The 19,228-nt window shown below is 32.0% G+C and overlaps 1 protein-coding gene across 12 annotated transcripts in view; it reads right to left on the reverse strand.

Moving 5' to 3' along the window:
* The window catches only part of DENND1B (DENN domain containing 1B), a 280,347-nt gene that overhangs the window by 143,687 nt on the left and 117,432 nt on the right, over positions 1-19,228 (reverse strand). For all 12 annotated transcript variants that reach the window (XM_078002252.1, XM_078002223.1, XM_078002233.1 and 9 more), the window contains exons 6-7: positions 6,722-6,791; positions 982-1,062 (exon numbers count right to left, since the gene is read on the reverse strand). In XM_078002252.1, coding sequence (XP_077858378.1) covers positions 982-1,062; positions 6,722-6,791 — 151 coding nt within the window. The remainder of the gene's footprint in view (positions 1-981; positions 1,063-6,721; positions 6,792-19,228) is intronic.

Genomic DNA, 19,228 nt, shown 5'->3' on the forward strand with positions numbered 1-19,228 from the left:
ATTAATAAAAACATCCATATTTTATTATCTTGAACTTTGGGCATTTACAAAAACTCCCAAAACGTGAGTGTTTTTATATACAGATGGTACACTTCGTTAAAAAGTTTCAATAGTACAATAAATCCCGTCTCAGGCTTGCTGTCTGACAAACAGCAATTCAATCATATTTCCAGTAGTTTGCGATAATACCAGAAGATACATTAATGTATAGAGAAAGAAGATGAAACTTTTCACCCAGAATTTTTGTCACATATTTATATGTTATATGTCATTTTCTATTCTTACTAAGTACTGTTTTCATTTTAGGAGGGTTATTAAGCATGTGCGTATATTCCTTTATTATGCACAAATTTCACCTGAAAATCAATGTTTCTTTTTTTTCTTTGTTTTGAGATGGAGTCTAGCTCTGTCTCCCAGGCTGGAGTGCAGTGGTGCAGTGGCGCGATCTCGGCTCACTGCAAGCTCCACCTCCCAGGTTCATGCCATTCTCCTGCCTCAGCCTCCCGAGTGGCTGAGACTACAGGCGCCCGCCACCACGCCTGGCTAATTTTTTGTATTTTTAGTAGAGACGCGGTTTCACCGTGTTAGCCAGGATGGTCTTAATCTCCTGACCTCGTGATCCACTCGCCTCGGCCTCTCAAAGTGCTGGGATTACAGGCGTGAACCACCGTGCCCAGCCAAATCGATGTTTCTTAGAAGTGAAATATCCTCATAGATTTGGTCACTTTTAGTTTATAATAAAATTTTTTAAATTCAATAATTTAACAAAATTATAAAAATACACACCCAATATATCAAGTTATGATAGTTACAGCACGTTAAAAATACACAATATTATCACCTTGTTATGTTAGTACTAGCAATGAAGTTTTCCTGGAAGCAGAGATGACTTGGCAAAGAATTGCCTGAAGGTTCACATGCTCTTAACGAAATTGAGACATAGCTATGACTCCCAAAAACAATTACTGATTGAATACTTACCACACTCAAATTTACAGGAGTATTTGCCTTTGGTACTGGGTGGTTATACAGTGATTTGAGAGTTTCATTCAAATCATTTTCCTAGGGCAAAAGAAAAAGTACATTTTATAAATAAAACATATACCAAGCAACTGCAATTAAAACTACTTGATAAAATAGTCTACTGTGGCTTTTCATATTTGACATATTTTATATAAATGTTTTCCACAGAAACATTTCAAATAACTGAAATTGAAATATGTGAGTCTAATAAATATGAAAACATATTTAAATTCCTTTATCCAGAAGAAAAATGGCAATATTTATATTTAGTATAAATGTGTATTTGAAAAACTTAGTTATTACAAAATATACTAATGCTATAAAAGGAAATTATCTAAATCATTAAATCCAGTAAGAACAACGGGATTGAATAAAAATAGTAATACAACTTTTTATCAGATCACAGAGTACTCTCATTTTCCATTTTCATTTTAAAATCCCAAAGCAATTTTTAAGGAATAGAAACAATTTAAGTAAGATTATTGCACTAAAATGGAATATACAGGTTATTCTAAATATTTCTTTTCTACATTGCTACTGGTCACTACTTGATCCACAATAAATGGGATTAAATAAAACATAGAGCAAATGTACTTCATAGGATTTGTATAATAATAATGTGCCTTGATGTGCACCCTCAATTTTTCTGCATCACACACTACAAATCCAGTAATAAATATACAAAGATTTTTATAGACATAATTATCCTTATTCTCTATTTTCATGTTGGAGAGAATAAATCAAAGGAAAAGGCAATTGTTCAGAGAAGTTAGCAATTTTAGTAAGTCTGGATATGAGACTTAGACTTCTCACGATCTTTCTTATGCCTTGTCTATCCATTTATACCAAAACTTAATAAATCAGATCTCTGTAACTACTTTCAAAAGTATTCATTCAAAACTACCTATCTGAAATACTCTTCAGAATAACATGAAAAGCCATAAACAATTTATCTCTTGATCATTTAAACAACAAAATGTATCAGAGAATACTGTAGATAATACCAATCACCTTTGTAAAAAAGACTCATATGGTTATGTCTTAGAATTACCTTGTAGAAGGACTGCGAAATAAACAATTTATCTCTTGGGCTGTTAAACAATGAAGTGCACCATAGAAAATTGTGGAACATATTGATACTCTGTTTATACAAAATTCCTACAGGTACAAAAATTTTTAGACTAGTTTTTAAAAATCTGTTGCACTCTCTTACATTGATCAGGTAAGGATAACTTGAACTGTAAACATTATTTAAATAACCCATGGCAGTGAATTAGAAATGAACAGAAAAAAGTACTACAATTCCAGATTTACTTCTGGTTTAATTAATGCTATAAACTTGTAATATTTCTTCCTCTAAGGAACACAAATGGAACCTCCCCTATTTCTTCTTCTCAGAAAGCCAAAATCATATAAATTTGCTTATAGCTATTTTCTTTTACATATTCCAGTATTACTGATGGCATCAGGGAAAAAAAATGATACACAGTATGGAGATAGTAATAATTTATCAGTAAGAGTTACTAAAAGTTACTAAATAAAGGAAAAGTATTCAAAATTTGGACAAGTAATATAATTAATGTGAATTCCACATGTACATTCACAAAAACAAAGAACAAGAAATTATCATGAATAATTTAACCAGAATTCTGGTTTTGACTTTTGATTGCAAAAAAATAAATAGTTGTATTTCCAGTTTTATGTTCTTAGGCAAGTGAATGACTGCACAGCTTCAACATAAAATTATTCAACTGTAAAATGATGTTAACATATACTTCATAGAATTAAGCAATCAAATACATAGAGAAAAATATTTACATGCATGAACACATACACGTAAACAACTAGACTTCTGACAAACATTAAAACTTGCAATTACGTTATAAAAAATTTGGTTGACAAATTTAGAAGAGTAAAAGGACTACCTTAATTTATTAATAACACATTTAAATCCTATTTATATAAATAATACCTCCCTTACTTTCCAAGTGACAGAACTGATTATCTGACTTATAAACACTGTACTTTAATCAAAGTCACAAGGGTATTAGAAAATAAAACTTAGGCCGGGAGTGGTGGCTCCCACCTGTAATCCTCAGCAATTTGGCGGGCCGAGGTGGGTGGATCAAGAGGTCAGGAGTTTGAGATCAGCCTGGCCAATACAGTGAAACTCTGTCTCTACTAAAAATATAAAAATTAGCCAGGCGTGGTGGTGCATGCCTGTAGTCCCAGCTACTTGGGAGAGTGAGGCAGAAGAATCGCTTGAACCCAGGAGGTGGAGGTTGCAGTGAGATGAGACTGTACCACTGCACTTCAGCCTAGGGGATAGAGCATGACTCCGTCTCAAAAAAAAAAAAAAAAAAAAAAAAAGTAGAATTTAAATCCAGGATTTCAGGGTTCAAACCACATTGCCAAAAGTCCAGTTACATTTGTACTACCAATACTGCATTAAGCTTCCTGGGAACATTTATAAAGATTTTAATTCTAAGGTGACCACACTCACCTTTATTTGGGACCACCACCACTTAAGGCAAATGAAGGATTTCAGCTGATTTATTAAAACCATTAATTTTTATTCTTACAAGCTTATTTTCAAATATAGTCTGTATCCATGTTTAACATAGTGCCTGTTTCACCATATTGGGCAGACAGAAATGTCTATACCATTTTAATTGAACTGTATCTACCAAGGCTATATAATTTTTAAAAATTAAATAAAAACTCAAAATACTATGCCCAGGAGGATATTTTGCTCCAGATTCAGTCAATAGAACTTTTAAAATGATGTAAAGAAATAAATGATTGTATACTGAAAAGCTGAAAATAAGCTTTTCCTATGGAAAAATTTAGGGTGAGGAAAATAACATTCTGTCTTACTACATTCCTATTTTAAAAATTCCATCAACAATTTTGTCGATGATTGCCTTTAAAGCACTGGCATACAGAATCCAGTGAACAAAAAAGTCACAATAGCTGGATATTAGTTTCTACAATTATAAAATGGAGATCCAAAAACTGAATATTTGAAACTTTCTAACGTATTTTTACTTATTCTACACCTTTTGACTCAACATCTATTTGCTATGGGAGACACAGAGATAGGACAGTTCCATCTCTCAATTATTACTTTAGTTGTGCAGACACAGTTACAACCCAGTGTAAATGCTCTGGAAACCTACAGAAAGTATCACCTAACTTAACCTGGAGAGTCAGTAAAAGTCTCTAGAGAAGTACCTGTGCTGACATTAGGTTTGTTTCAAAAGATAGTTACATTAACTCTTAAAAGACAAGTATTCTACCAGTAGCAATTAGTGAGTGGTTTGTAATCTTGACAGACAACTGTATAGAGCTATGTTCTGGGAAATTTAAGTGGCTCAAAATAATTAGATAGTACATTATGTGCAGCAGATGAGCGGGAGTAGATTAATCCAAAGAGAAGGTCAGATGCCAGATCATAAAGTTATACGTCATGCTGCAAACAAGTTTAAATTTTATTCTAAGAAAAAGAGGAGACTATGAAGCGATTGTAAGCAGTGGAATAACATCAGCTTCCAGAAAGTTCATCTTAAACAGAAAAGAGTGGTATGCAGACAAAGAGTGTGTCTGAAATACCCATAAATAGTACCAAGAGAAAAGAGAATCAAGAATATAACATAAATAACATCAAAATTTTAGGTGTAGATGGAGAAAAAAGGCCCAAGAGAGAAGCTGAGGACATAAGTAAAACGAAGAAGAGACAATGTCAGGGAAATCAAGAAAAACACAATGTCAAGAGTGACAGAGTACCATATAAGAATTTAAACAGATAACAAGTGAATGGAAAGCACACCCTAAATGTAAAAATTAATAGATAATAGACAATTATAAAGAATTTTAAAAACATTTTATTTCAATTAAATTGTATCAAATAGCATAGCTAATATTTTAGTAAATTAGCTCTTGTTAAAAACATCAAAGAATGGCTAGGCTTGGTAGATGGGAAGCAGAGGCAGGAAGATCCCTTGAGGCCAAGAATTTGAGACCAGCCTAAGCAACATAGTGAGAATCTATCTGTACAAAACAATTTAAAAATTAGCTATTTGTGGTGGCACCCACCCATAGTTCCAGCTATCTGAAAGAATGAGGTGAGTAGATTGCTTGATCCTAGGAGACTGAAGCTGCAGTGACTGATGATTGCACCACAGCGCTCCAGCTCTGGGCAACAGAGCAAGACTCTGTCTCCAAAAAAAATTTTTTTTAGAATCAAAGATTAAGGGAAAAATTTTTAAATCATTATCCCAGAGAAGTTTGTTCATTCAAAAGCAAACTTCAGCTTTTATTTCTATTTTTAAGAAAAAAAAAAAGCATACAGACTTTTATTGAGAGCTAAAACTATAAAATTCTTAGAAGAAAACATATGAAGAAAGCTTTGAAACACTGAATTTGGAAAAGATTTCTTGGATATGACACCAAAAACACAGGTAACAAAAGAAAAAGCAGATAAATTGGACTTCATTAAAATTAAAAACTTTTGTGCATCAAGTAACACTATCAAAAGAACAAAAGGGCAGGCAAACCATGGATTGGGATAGAATACTCACAAATCATCTATCTAATAAGAAATGAATATTTGACTATATGAAGAACTCCTACAATTCATCAACAAAAAACGCAACATGATTTTAAAATGGGCAAAGGACTTGAATAGATCTTCTACAACTTTTGACTCAATACCTATTTGCTATTGGAGACACAGAGATAGAAGACTTCCAACAAGTACTCCTCTAGAGACTTTTCCTGACTCTCCAGGTTGACTTAGGTGATGCTTGTTGTGTCCCCAGAGCATTTACCCTGGGTTGTAATTTTCTGTCTGCACAATTAAAGACCTTCTCCAAAGAAGATATAAAAATGGCAAGTAAATGTCCAGTGTTACTAATCATTAAGGAAATGCAAATTAAAACCATAATACACCACTTTGCACACATATTATGACGCTATTAAACAAAAAAGAAAAGAAAAGAACAAGTATTGGCAAGATTGTGAGGAAAACGGAACCCTTGTACGTTACTGATGGGAATGCAAAATAGTGTGACCACTGTGGAAAAATGCTCTCATGATTCCTCAAAAAATTAAACGCAGAATTACCATACTACCTAGTAATTCCACTTTTAGGTATCTACCCAAAAGAATTGAACTCAAAGGCTGGAACATTATTTGTACAAACATTTTCATAGCTGTATTATTCACAATAGCCAAAAAGTAGAGGAAGCACCCCCAGTGACCACTGACAGAAGAATGAATGAACAACTGGTGTATTCATACTCAGTCTCAAAAAGAAAAAAAATCTGACACATGCTACAACATAGATGAATCTTGAAGACATTATGTTAAATGAAATAAGCCAGTCACTTGGCACATAAGGACAAATACTGTGTGAGTCCACTTATATGAGATACAGAGGGTATTCAAATTCATACAGATGATACAACAGTGGTTGCCATGGATGGTGAGGGTTGGGGAGGAATAAGTAGATATTGTTTAATGGGTACAGACAGAGTTTTAGACAGGCAAGGAAAAAAAGATGTATTTTATTGATGATTGCAGATCAGCATTAATGTACTTAATGTCACAAAACTTTACACTTAAAAATGGTTAAAATGGTAAGTTTTGTTTTATAAATATTTTACCACAATTTAAAAATGGGGAAAAAATAGCTTACCAGTTCCTTAGCCAAGTAATCTGCAAGAGTATTTAGAAGCTTGTAATACACTTCAAACCAGGGAAGGTAACTGTAAAAGAATTATTTTAAAATGTATATACATAAAATTCAGAATCAGAAAACAGACAACATAAACATTTAATTCATATTAATTCAAACAGGTTAATCCTGAGGTCAAAAAAGAACTATACCCATTTTCTTTACTTTTTCAGCGAAGTTTTACATATTATTTATTACTAGTTTTCGTAAAACAAATCAGAATCCAGAGTTCTATTTAAAAAGTTGTTCATTACATACTTCTATTTTATATCAGCAATAGCTAAAATTATTTTCATGGTATTCAATAAAAGCATGCATAGGATAAAAATTAACCATTGTAAAAAAAAAATCACATAAAAACTAATTTTAAAAAGCTTTTAAAACAAAAGATTAAAAATATCTCCTTTTAAAATGTTGCTGGAGTATATAATACAACAGAACTATGTGTTTTTCAGTTCTTCAGAAATGATGTTTAAGAATGATGGCAAATTTCAAAATAACTCAATACAAATATCAAAAAGACTATTCTAAAAATTACAAAAAATTTTAAATGGCTTATATATCAAAACCAAACATAATTCAAAATTTAATTCATTGTACTAGATAAAAGTATAATTTTTATGATAGCTAAATATTAAATCTAAAAATCATTTATATAAAACAAAATCTATATTCCTTATTAAAAATTAAACTATTAGTATATTTTAAATGTCTAAAGATTTTAATGTTAAACTGTACACTTTTCATGTAGAATAAGAGGAAATCACAAAATACATTGTTGTTAATTATCAATTGACAAATACTCATTACTTTTCTTCAAAGCATTAACATGGTACTTTTAAGAGAAAATATTGTGATGCTTTTACTACATAATTGTACACAGATTAATAGTACATACACATAACATGTAAAATTTAAAAATCAGTAAGTAGAACGTAGAAAACAGGATTCTAACAGGATTTTTTTCATATAATGTCTGATTTGTTAGTGACTATGAATGATGCCTTTTGAATCAGAAACTGAAAGTAGTAATAAAAAAGGACGTTAGGTAAACTACAGTATCTTTACTCAGCATAAAATTATAGAGTTATTTAAAATTATAATTATAAATACTAAGTAATGACATGAAAATTCACATGATACTTTAAAATATCTACCCAACTCTGGTTAAATCTAACATATTGACTATATGTATTTATCTCTGTGTCCTCTGGAAATAACTATAAAATGACAATAAATGAATAGAAAGGGTATATATTAATGAAAACAAGCAAAATGGAGGAAAAAACAATAGCAATGCAGGTGGATGACTTTGTAAATAGGGTAAACAGACAGATAACTAACAGCAGAAGAAAGGAAACCAAAACCTAAATGCCATTAGAAAGGAAAAGGACCAGCAGAAGTGCTCCCCACAGAGTTCTGAAACACTGATTTAACAGTATCTCAAAGAAAAAAGGCCCTCGAAGTCCTATTTTCTTGGAATGAAACCCACATGCAATGTTTCCAATTCAGTTTAATACCTTCCTTTTGAATACAAATTAATAGCCAACCACCAGATATTTGAGGAAACACAAATACAAAATGATGTTTATATTGAACAACATAAAAGGAACTACAAGAAAACATAGACAATACAAACAGCTGAAGAGAACTCCAAAACTTATATTTAATATCCTTAGAGCTGAATTAAGAGCAGGAGGCTATTAGACGAAACTAAACTTTTCTAAAAAGTAAAAATAGAAAATTTTAGATAGGAAGAAAGAGTTTTAAGAAATTCTAAAGTCTGAAAAAAATTAAAATCAATAGAAAGTTTAGATGATAACTCCAGAAAATCTCCCAGAAACTAGAATAAAAAGATAAACAATCCTTGTAAGTTATATTCCTAGGTATTTTATTCTCTTTGTAGCAGCAAACCACCATGGCAAGTGTATACCAATGTAACAAACCTGTATGTTCTGCACATGTATCCCAGAAATTAAAGTACAATAAATAATAATAATTTACGCTCATAACAAAAAAGATAATAAGAGAAAAAATATTACACTATCAGGCCATCAATCTCAACTATCATGTAGCTATAGTCATTCCATAAAGAAAAAATAGAAGAAATAAATGAATGAAAGTTTCTTTTAAAGAATTACTGGAAATTTTCCCAGAACTTCAGACGTGAGTCTCCAGACTGAAAGAATGAGTGAATGAACAGCACAAAGAATGTTCCAAACCAGAGTATCACTGTGAAATTCCAAAACAAGGGATAGAAGAGTGCCTAAGAGTTTCCAAACAGACAAAACAAGTAACAAACAAAGGGATCAAGTTCAAAAATGTCATCAAACCTCTCAACAGCAATAATGAAACTTAAAAGATAATGCCTTCAAAATACAGAGGTTAAATTCTTCACACTCAAGACTTCTATGTCCAGACAAACTATCAATAAAGTGTGACGACAGATTAACAGCATTTTCAGTCAGGCAAGGACTCAAAACTTCACCTCCTAAGACATCCTAAAGGATGGCTAAAACAAAATAAAGGAGATGTAAAAGAAGGAATACACAGATGTAGGAGGCAAGAAATCTAAGACCTAGGAAGAACAGTTGTGCAAAGGCCTCGAGAGCAACCAGTTCAGACTGAAACAGGATGAAGGCTCTAGGAGGGAGATGGTAGAACGGGGTGTTTACAATAAGCATATTGACAACTTTGCCTGGAAGCCTGGAAAAATCTGGACAGGTGTGTGACACATCTGTGACAGCTTTTGAGGAATCTGGACATTAGAAATTACTATTGGTAATCTCAATTTTCCTATTTAAATTACTTAATTCTTCAAGCCCCAGTGCTTAGATGGCTATTTCACTATGTATATCTTCCACTTACAAATAAAACCCTTAAAAATTACTAATACTGTTATATTATTATCTAAATATAATGAAAATCAGTACACCACAGTTTCTGCATTCATGATAACTCAAAGAAATAGTTTTCATGCCAAATCTCCTTCTACCAGGACACATAATCCTTAGAGCACAATTGTTTCAATTGTAGTCATTTCAAACTCACATTTCAACTTTTAATAGCCCGAAGAAATTGCTATTTCCAGACAATTTCAATGTGTACTGTAGTTCCGACCTAAAAATTCAGATAAGATGAGACCTAATCTATTCAAAACATGTGCTGGTCTATTTCTATCCAACTCAAGGAGTTTTAAATAAAGCCAAATGTATTGATTGTAGGTGGCTGCATGTCTACCTATTAATGCTTACATTGTCATTTTCACCTTATTTAAATAAAGTGAGGCCTTTGGTAACCTGAATTTTTCTTTCCTGGTCTACTATAAAAACAAACAAACAAACAAAAAATACATATATATATAAAACCAACACTTTTCTCTATCTACATATATATCATAATTATGTTATTAGAAAGTGAGATAATCTTTTTCCTTTTCTAGACCAAAAACTCTTAACATTTCTTTCAATGTTCTGGTTTTCTGAACTTTATATTATTGTTTTTCACTGATTATCTTCCCCATTTAATTTCCTGTCAAATTGCGAAGGCACATCAGAACCAGATTTTTCCTTAAGAACCTAATTTATACAGATAAATATAATTTATCTGTAAGATTATATCCTTGTCTTTGAATAAATAATTGATTAATATACCCATATTTAGGTTACTTTAAAAAATTTAAACAATTTTTATTTGTGCTAGGCATTTTGGTATCTACGTAATTATTACTGTTTTTTACATGACCAAGAATAATAAGTTTTATTGAATATCATCCTGGTACCAGGCTATGACTTCATCAATAAATTAAACTAATACTGTTTAGAAATAAGCTTTACTCTTATGGGATATTTCTCATAGTCATCTCTAAGGCCCCAAAATACTTTATTATTTCTATTTGGGGAGTATAACTCACTAGTTAGTTATACATCCATCTGGGGGTTGAGAGCAGAATCTAAGAATCACAGAATTTATGTGTTAAAACAATTGGAAGTGCAGGAAGTAATATTACTTAAGGAGTAACTATATGAATGACAGTTTGTTGGATACTTATATGTACTATCTCATTTAATTCTTACACTAATGCTTTGATACATACTTGACTAAACTAAGATAAAGCAATGTATCTAGGGTCACAAAGCTATGTAATAGCAATCTTGGGATTAGAACCCTAATCAACCTGAGTAATATATGCTCAGGAGTCTGCCACAGACAGTCTATCACCCTATCTTGGCATGTATTTCTATATAGCGAGCCTTTTAATAAACATGTTCAATGACCAGGCATTTCAGGCAGCTAAATGAACTGAGACAAAAATCATTCTGTTGTAATCTTAAATCAGCCTGCCTATATGTTCTATCCACTGAAGCAAATTCTATCTTCCAAAATTCATCTGCTTATTTAATATCGAGAGCATTACCTTTATGACCTTTAAATTACAGTTTGTTCATAGGGGCAAATTTCCCAGCAAATAAAGATCCATTCAATGTGATTCTTTTAACTAACATTTTGGTAAATCCTTACAATTTTAGCTTGGTATTGCTTCCACGTTCATCACTGTCAATAAAAATTTTGAAAAGGGTATGGCTTGCAAAAGTGTTCAAGATGCCTCCCAAAATAACACCAATTATTTATCAACATTCTAAGTATGAAAATTTAACCTAATCAAAAGACTTATAATTATATCATCTAACCAACACTCTATACATAATTTGTGAAATATTAGAACAGACTCAAATTTCAACCACAGCACTCCCTGATACATCAGTATGTACTATCACCATACTAAACCAAGTCTAGTTACAAACAATGCTCTCTTTGTAAACACATACTGGCTCTCAGTGATAACTTTCTCCTTTTAAAGAACACATATCATTCATACTTTTTAATAAAAACACCACATATAAAAGTGGAACTAATCTATAACGTAGCCATTGCTCCTAGAAACGTCAAGAAAGCAAGGACATTTTCTGTTGTAAATAAACAACATCTACAGCAAAGAGTGCTAACTGGCTATTTGCAGGCTACGTCTAACCTAAGGGCATATTTTGTTTGGTCAACACTGTGTTGTTTTTTAATTAAATAAGTTGCCAACTTCCAAATCTGAGATAATTCACTGTAAAAATCCAGACTTCTTCTTCCTCTTAAAAATCAAAAGAACTGGTAATACTGGCCACACATTTTTCACTGCGCAACAAATGCCTAGGGCTGAGTTGTGGCTTCTGTCTTTGAGTATGACGTGTACAATTCAGATCACCATACATACCCCAACTTCCTATTGTTAGGCACCTAACAGGTTTCTCTCATTTGAGTCCCTTACCTGGTCCACACAGGTAACCGAATTCATAACTCCTGGTAAGCAGCAACTGCTCAACAGTAAATCCTACTGACTACTCACTTTCTTATCTGACAAGAAAATGATCCAGGGTATACAAATTAGTCCAGCAATTCCAATTTTAACTATACTCTGCATACACTTTAAGTCATTTAGACCTAAATTTTAATTATACTCAATTTTAACTATACTCTATGTACACTCTAAGTCATTTTGCCATATATTTAATATGGCAAAAAATAACATCATTTTTTAAAAGAAAATTACATCCAAAACTTTTGAAACACACACACATACACACACACACACACACACACAGGTAAAAAACACTAAGTTATATAAGCTTATGTTGCTAGAGTAAGAAATGTTATTTTCAAGTCTTTATTTTGTGGTTTCTTAGGGAATTTTCAAACAATGTATGTTCAAAGCAATTCATTTTAACTGATTATCAATAAGGTAAAATGTTAAAATGTTTTTCACTAAATTTTATAGTCCCAAAGTGAGTCAAAGTCTGTATTCTTACAACAGAACACAAAAATCCTAGGAAGTTAAAAAAAATTACTCAACATATTGTAATAAGTGAATAAGACATTTCACTTGAATTTTTAAAACTTAACAAAGAATAACTGTGACTCTCGTAGTCTTGCCAACATATATAAATGTAAAACATTATGAGCAATTATTTTAAAACAAAGTACAGGAGATTAGTTAAAATTTAATTGTAAGATCATTTCCTTAATTTTCTGTAAAGACATAAGGCAAAAGAGACAGATATACATAAAGTCATGAGTCCATTTTGTGGTAGTAAGAAGACTTCCCCCACACTTCTACTTCCACTATAGAGCTGATAAAACTTTTACATTCAAAAGTCAAAGGTTAAATAAAGGAAAGGAAATGTTTTTTGTCAAATAGTCAGGTAACCACTAAAGTCTAAGCGATCAGCAGGAACCTAACTTATAGCAATCAAATAAAACTAAGGAAACTGCCTTTCCGTAGGAAAACGTCTAATGTCTAGAGGCTGTTTTTCTGTCTGGAAAATTGACACAAAATGTGTAAAATTGAAACATTCTGCTTCTGAGGGATTTGCCCAAAGGAAGAGTGTGAAAGCTTCAAGTTTGGTATGAGTTAAAGGGGGGAGGGGGAACTACAAAGGCCCTAAACATAAATCTGTCTTCCCTATTGGAGTATTTCATTTTGAACCCTTGGCGACAATTTTATAGTTATAAAATTATGTTACTCAAATTAGGTAAAAAAAGTTATTTCTTGCATTTTTGCTAGCATATGAAACAATTCTAAGTACAAATAATTGCCAGATTTAAATTAGTAATATCTCAGGATATTTTTGAAATCTTGTTAAAACTAGGATAGAAAGAACTAAAGAACAGAACAGTGACTCAAAATTAAACGTCAACTTTAATATTAAATAGGCCTAAATTCTAGTATTTTTTCTAAAAGGTGAACAAAATAAATAGAAATCAAAGAAATGTACTAACTTTCAAATCTTGTAAAGACCTAAATCCAGGAGAAAATGGACACATGGTTTACATAGCATAGTGTGCAATTTTCTTAGAACTCTGAGGTAAATCTAGATTACAGTAATTTCAAGTCCTATAATAGCATCATCCAGGAGTAGACAAAAGCCGCTTTACAGCATTATATACAAATGTTCCAGCTTAGAACTCTAAGGACTAGAAGAGTTTTTTGGCTTCTTTTTTTAAATAATGTATATGTCACTAAGCAGACCACTTGGCTAGGTAAACAAACACTAAATGACGTTGCTGTTAATTAATTGCCACTTAGTATCATTAGTATCAACATCTTTAACCTAAAAGAGTCTCTGCCAGTCAAGAAATCCAAGCAAAATTATTTTCTGCTATTTCTAATTAAAATATTCTATCAATTTGTACTGTTTTATTTTACTTTGTATCGATATACCTTAAAGCTTCTTAAATGTATGGCATTTTAATTATGTCTACGCTTTTATAAATACCTAAAATATTTTAAACTGTTCAATATCAACAAAAACTGAAGAGACATTCATAAATGTTTTTATTTTACAATTTTTGGATTAAAAGGCAAATTCAAACAGTAGAACATAACTCACAAATGAGAAGATTTTTAGGAAAATATATTTTATCACAATAGAAAAAAATTCATGTTTAGGATATTGGAAAGACGATAGGAGAAACATTAATTTCTATCTAAGAATATTAATTCCTTTGCTACTGACAACGAACTCTGGATAATCAAGCCATTATTATCTCAAAGTAGAACAGCTGCAAATGGAGAATGCTTCAGAATAAAGGCACTAACTTTGCACAAAAGACATCTTTAAGAAGAAGGTATTAACATTTTTTAATATCCAAAAGTCATAATACGTTTCTGGTAAAGATATAAGAAAGTGATTAAACATAACCAACATTCAGAAGGGAAATATTTTTGTGTGAAATCTCAACTTACAATAAAAGAAACAATAGCAATGAACAATTGTCAGATTAAGCATGTGTAAATATTTGAGGCACTTAGGGATGATAATATGAAAGCCATTGTAGCTTTTTCAATTTATGAACTCCTTTAGATGCATTCATTCATTTTACAAACTGTGAATAAAGACTACAGTTAATCATTTACTTTGACATCCCATAGAAAAATTTGTAAATGTATCTTAGCAAGTCTTTTGAAATAAAACTAGAACTAAATACCAAAACATAAGTGTCAATTATGTGTTCACGAATATACGTGACTTTTATTTTATCTTTTAAACTTATCTAGATCCTCCAAATTTTCTATAGCAAAATAAATTATTTTTGTTATCAGAAAACATGGTTAAAGGCATATATCTACGTCTTGCTTATGCAAGGATTTTATCATACTTCTCAATAAATTTTGGCCCTATTAAGCACATGAATTCTAAAAGTCAGGTCACTCCTACAAAACTGCAAGTAAAAAGGCTTTTGCCAGCTACTCATAAATAACTCAGAAAATGAGCATAGTTGATCTTCTCTCATATACTTCTGGAAGCAGCACAGTCTGTTATAAAGGAAGCTGGCCTGTAAATTAAGAGACCTGACTACCCTAAACCATTGTATGAATAGCTCATTAGATAATCCTACCTTCCTTTTCCCCCTAAAATTACCAGTTATTCTAAGTCTTGGCTTCATAATGAAATAAGACAAACTAGGCTGGGCGCAGTGGCTCACGCCTGTAATCCCAACACTTTGAGAGGCCAAGGTGGGCTGATCAGGAGGTCAGGCGATCGAGACCACCCTGGCCAACACAGTGAAACCCCGTCTCTACCAAAAATACAAAAATTAGCTGGGCGTGGTGGCGCGGGCCTGTATTCCCAGCTACTCCGGAGTCTGAGGCAGGAGAATCGCTTGAATCCGAGAGGCAGAGGCTACAGTGAGCCGAGATCGCGCCGCTGCACTCCAGTCTGGTGATACAGCGAGACTTCATCTCAAAAAAAAAGAAAAAAAAGATAAACTTTTTTCAACCACATCTTAAGGGTACAGTAAAATTAAGTAACCACTGTTGGAGGAGGAGAAAAAAGAAAATAATTTTAGGTGTAATAGAATTTCTCCAACCATCTTACAAATCATTCCCATCTGGTTGAACATTCTGTGTTGAAATTACAGAGAAACATCAGTATCTGGCTCAAAGATTATAAAGCCATCCCATTAGCAATATTTTTTTCTGTTTAAATCCCAATTTTCAAGAACACTGAATGAAACTGTGCCATTCCCATTCTTCTTATTTCATTTATTTATTTATTTATTTATTTATTTATTTATTTTTGAGACAGAGTCTCTGTCGCCAGGCTGGAATACAGTGGCACGATCTCAGCCCACTGCAATGTCCGCCTTCTGGGTTCAAGTGATTCTCCTGCCTCAGCCTCCCAAGTAGCTGGGATTACAGGCATGCACCACCAGACGCAGCTAATTTTTGTATTTTTAGTAGAGGCAGGGTTTCTTGACCTCATAATCTGCCCGCCTCGGCCTCCCAAAGCACTGGGATTATAGGTGTGGGCCCCTGCGCCAAGCCCCCATTTCCATTCTTAATTCTGCTATATCACCATGATCACCTGACTGGTATGGAGTGCCTATATACTAAAACACACTAGTAAGATAATTTCCTATCCTACAAACACACACATATTTTACCTGGCAAAAAATGATCTAGCTAAATTCCTACTAATTTTTCATATAATACCTATAGTTCCATATTTACAGTTTATTATCTATATAATAACATCTCGAAGTTTTAGAGCAGGAAAAAATTGAAATGATTTTTGCTTAATATAAAAAGTAGATAAATGCTGAAGTGAATAAAGTAAAAAAAGTTCAGGATATATCCCTTTAGATGTTTTTATAAGTACATACAATCATATATTAATATACAAATATTTATGTGTTAGCTATTTTTAAAATACATATACATTTATATACACATATAACTTGTTCTCTACAAATATAAGAACATACCACAAATATTATTTTGACATTTTTCACCATGTTACAACAGATCATAAATATTTCTCTAAGTGAGGGTATATATGTGTGTATGTTTTTCTTAATAGTAAAATAATGTTGCACTATTCATTTATTTTTTCAATAATTATCTATTAAGTCTTTTAAGAATTATGTGCCAGGCACTATTGTAGACACTGGGAATATATGAGTAAACAAAAGACAAAAATCCCTGCCCTCAGGAGGGTAACATTCTGGTGGGAGAGAAGGGAAGGGGTTGGGGGACAGAGAGGAGGTTACAAATGTACCATAATATACCTAATCAATTCCTACTGAGGGGCATTCATGTTGTCAACACTTTTACATTTATTTTTTATTATTTCTTTAAATTGACAGGTAAAATTCTATGTACTTATTGTGTATACTTGAAAACATTCTTTTCAAGTATAACCTCCTCTCTGTCCCACAACCCCTTCCCTTCTCTCCCACCAGAATGTTACTCTCATTGTTTGAAAACGTTGTTTTCAAGTACATATACATTGTGGAATGACAAAATCTAGCTAATTGGCATTTTTTCCTACTATAAACCATGCTATAATAAATACCTTTGTTCACACTTTTCTCCTCACTCTTAGAAATAATCCTGGATTTAAATTCCTAGAACTGAAGTTACTGACTGAAGAAATATGAGATTTTATAATTCTAATAGATACTATTAAATTTTCCTTCAAAAGCTTATACCATTTTATAGTCCTATAAACAGCATATGAAGTGTGTTCTCCCTCATGCTTATTTAAAAATTTTTTCAATTCTGCTAACCTTAATGGGCTCATTTCTTTTACCCTCAGCAATGCTGAGCACCATTCATAGCTGCATATATATTATTTACATTTCCTCTGTAAGTTATCAGATGCTTTACTTATTTTTCTATCAGATTATTTTTCTTATTAAGTTGTAGGTGCTTATTATGTATTTTGGCTATTAACTCTTTCTTACAGTGGTTGTAAATATATTTCCACCAGTTTATTATTTGCATTTTAAATTTTACTATGCTTGTCACCATACAAGCATTTTCATCATTATGTGCTCAAATACACAAATCTTTTAGGGATTCCATGTAGACTCTCGCTGCCACAGTAATTTTTTCCTTCTAGTTGACATTTAGAGTTTTATCCATCCTTTCAACAATTATAAAGCTAAAAGTGGTGACGGACCATCAACCAGGTGGATAAACTTGGACCAAAAGCACCATAACTCCTCTTACTGTAGCAGTTATAGAAATCTATCAAAATTCCTTTCCAGGGGATACACTGATTATAGCTTACAAATAGACATTTAACTATCTATAATTTTCCAATTTCCTGAATAAAATGCTGAATTCCATTATATTTGAATCCTCCACTCACTATTAAAATTAAATAGTTATCTAACTTACTGGTTATTCTCTAAATCAGCTGTTCTCAAAGAATCCCTTCACATACTGTCTTTCAGGAAAAAATATTAAGATATGCCATTAAAATCTTAAAATGTCAATATTTTTTCTAATTTACTAGGAAAAACAAGCTGGAGAATAGAATTTTCTAAATTTAAGACTTTCCTCTATGATTTTTTCATAAAGTTTTGATACCTCCTATTTCTTATCTACCAAAAGCACTGTCAAATGACAAAAATAAATATAAAAGGAAAAATGATTTTAAATAAAAGATAAAATATTCAATAATACTGTGAAATGTTCTGCTTATTGTATACATGACTTTACTTTTGGTTTTCATTATGTTTATATAATATAATCATATTTTCTGCAGGTTAAAAACTCTTCCTACTTTAAAGAATATACCACAACATTCAGGGTTCTTTTACATATACAAGTTTAGAACCACAGATAAAAATAATTTGACTATTGTACTTGCTTTAGAGTTTGTTTCCTACAAATTAATGACAATTGGGTTGCCAATATGGACCTTATACTATTCTTTCTGTCGATTAACAAATATAGTTCATGTTTTATATAAATATTTTCAAATAATGATTGCTTTCCTCAATTTAAACAGAAATTCCTAAGAATATTTATTCCACAAGCACATTTACAGAAACTGTTCTAAACATTCAATAATTATTTGTAAATGATTAATAAATTCAATGTATTCAAGAGTTCAAAACAAAAGGCTGAGACTTTTAAATTATAAATATCAGGAGGTCAGTTTAGAGGCAGTGAGGTAAGCTATAAAATACAGACTCAAATCTTACCTGAAAATGATGTTTACTCTCAAATGGGTAGACAAAAACAATAAAGGTGAGGTGAAGTGTGTGTGTGTGTCTGTGTGTATGTGTGTGTGTGTACTGAGAGAGAAAGGGAGAGTAGGGGAGAGGAGGAGAGAGGAAGAGAAATGCATGCTAACAACTGATGAATCTAGGTAATGTTTATATAAAAGTTCATTGTGCCATGAAAACTTTTCTGTAAATCTGAATTTTTTAATGAAAAGTTTCAAAAATTCATTGAGAAAAAGAAGAAAGCATATACAGCTTTGGTCTTTCCATCAGGGCAAATCCATCTTGGGCACAATGCATAAAGATATACTCCTGTTTAAACTGTAGCTTTTGAACTTTCAGCGTGAAACAATGATGAAAGGAACTCTCCCCACCATTGCGCATACTGTCATCTCCACCCCC

This window comes from Macaca mulatta, chromosome 1 (assembly GCF_049350105.2).
Source record: "Macaca mulatta isolate MMU2019108-1 chromosome 1, T2T-MMU8v2.0, whole genome shotgun sequence".
NCBI classification, from domain to species: domain Eukaryota; kingdom Metazoa; phylum Chordata; class Mammalia; order Primates; family Cercopithecidae; genus Macaca; species Macaca mulatta.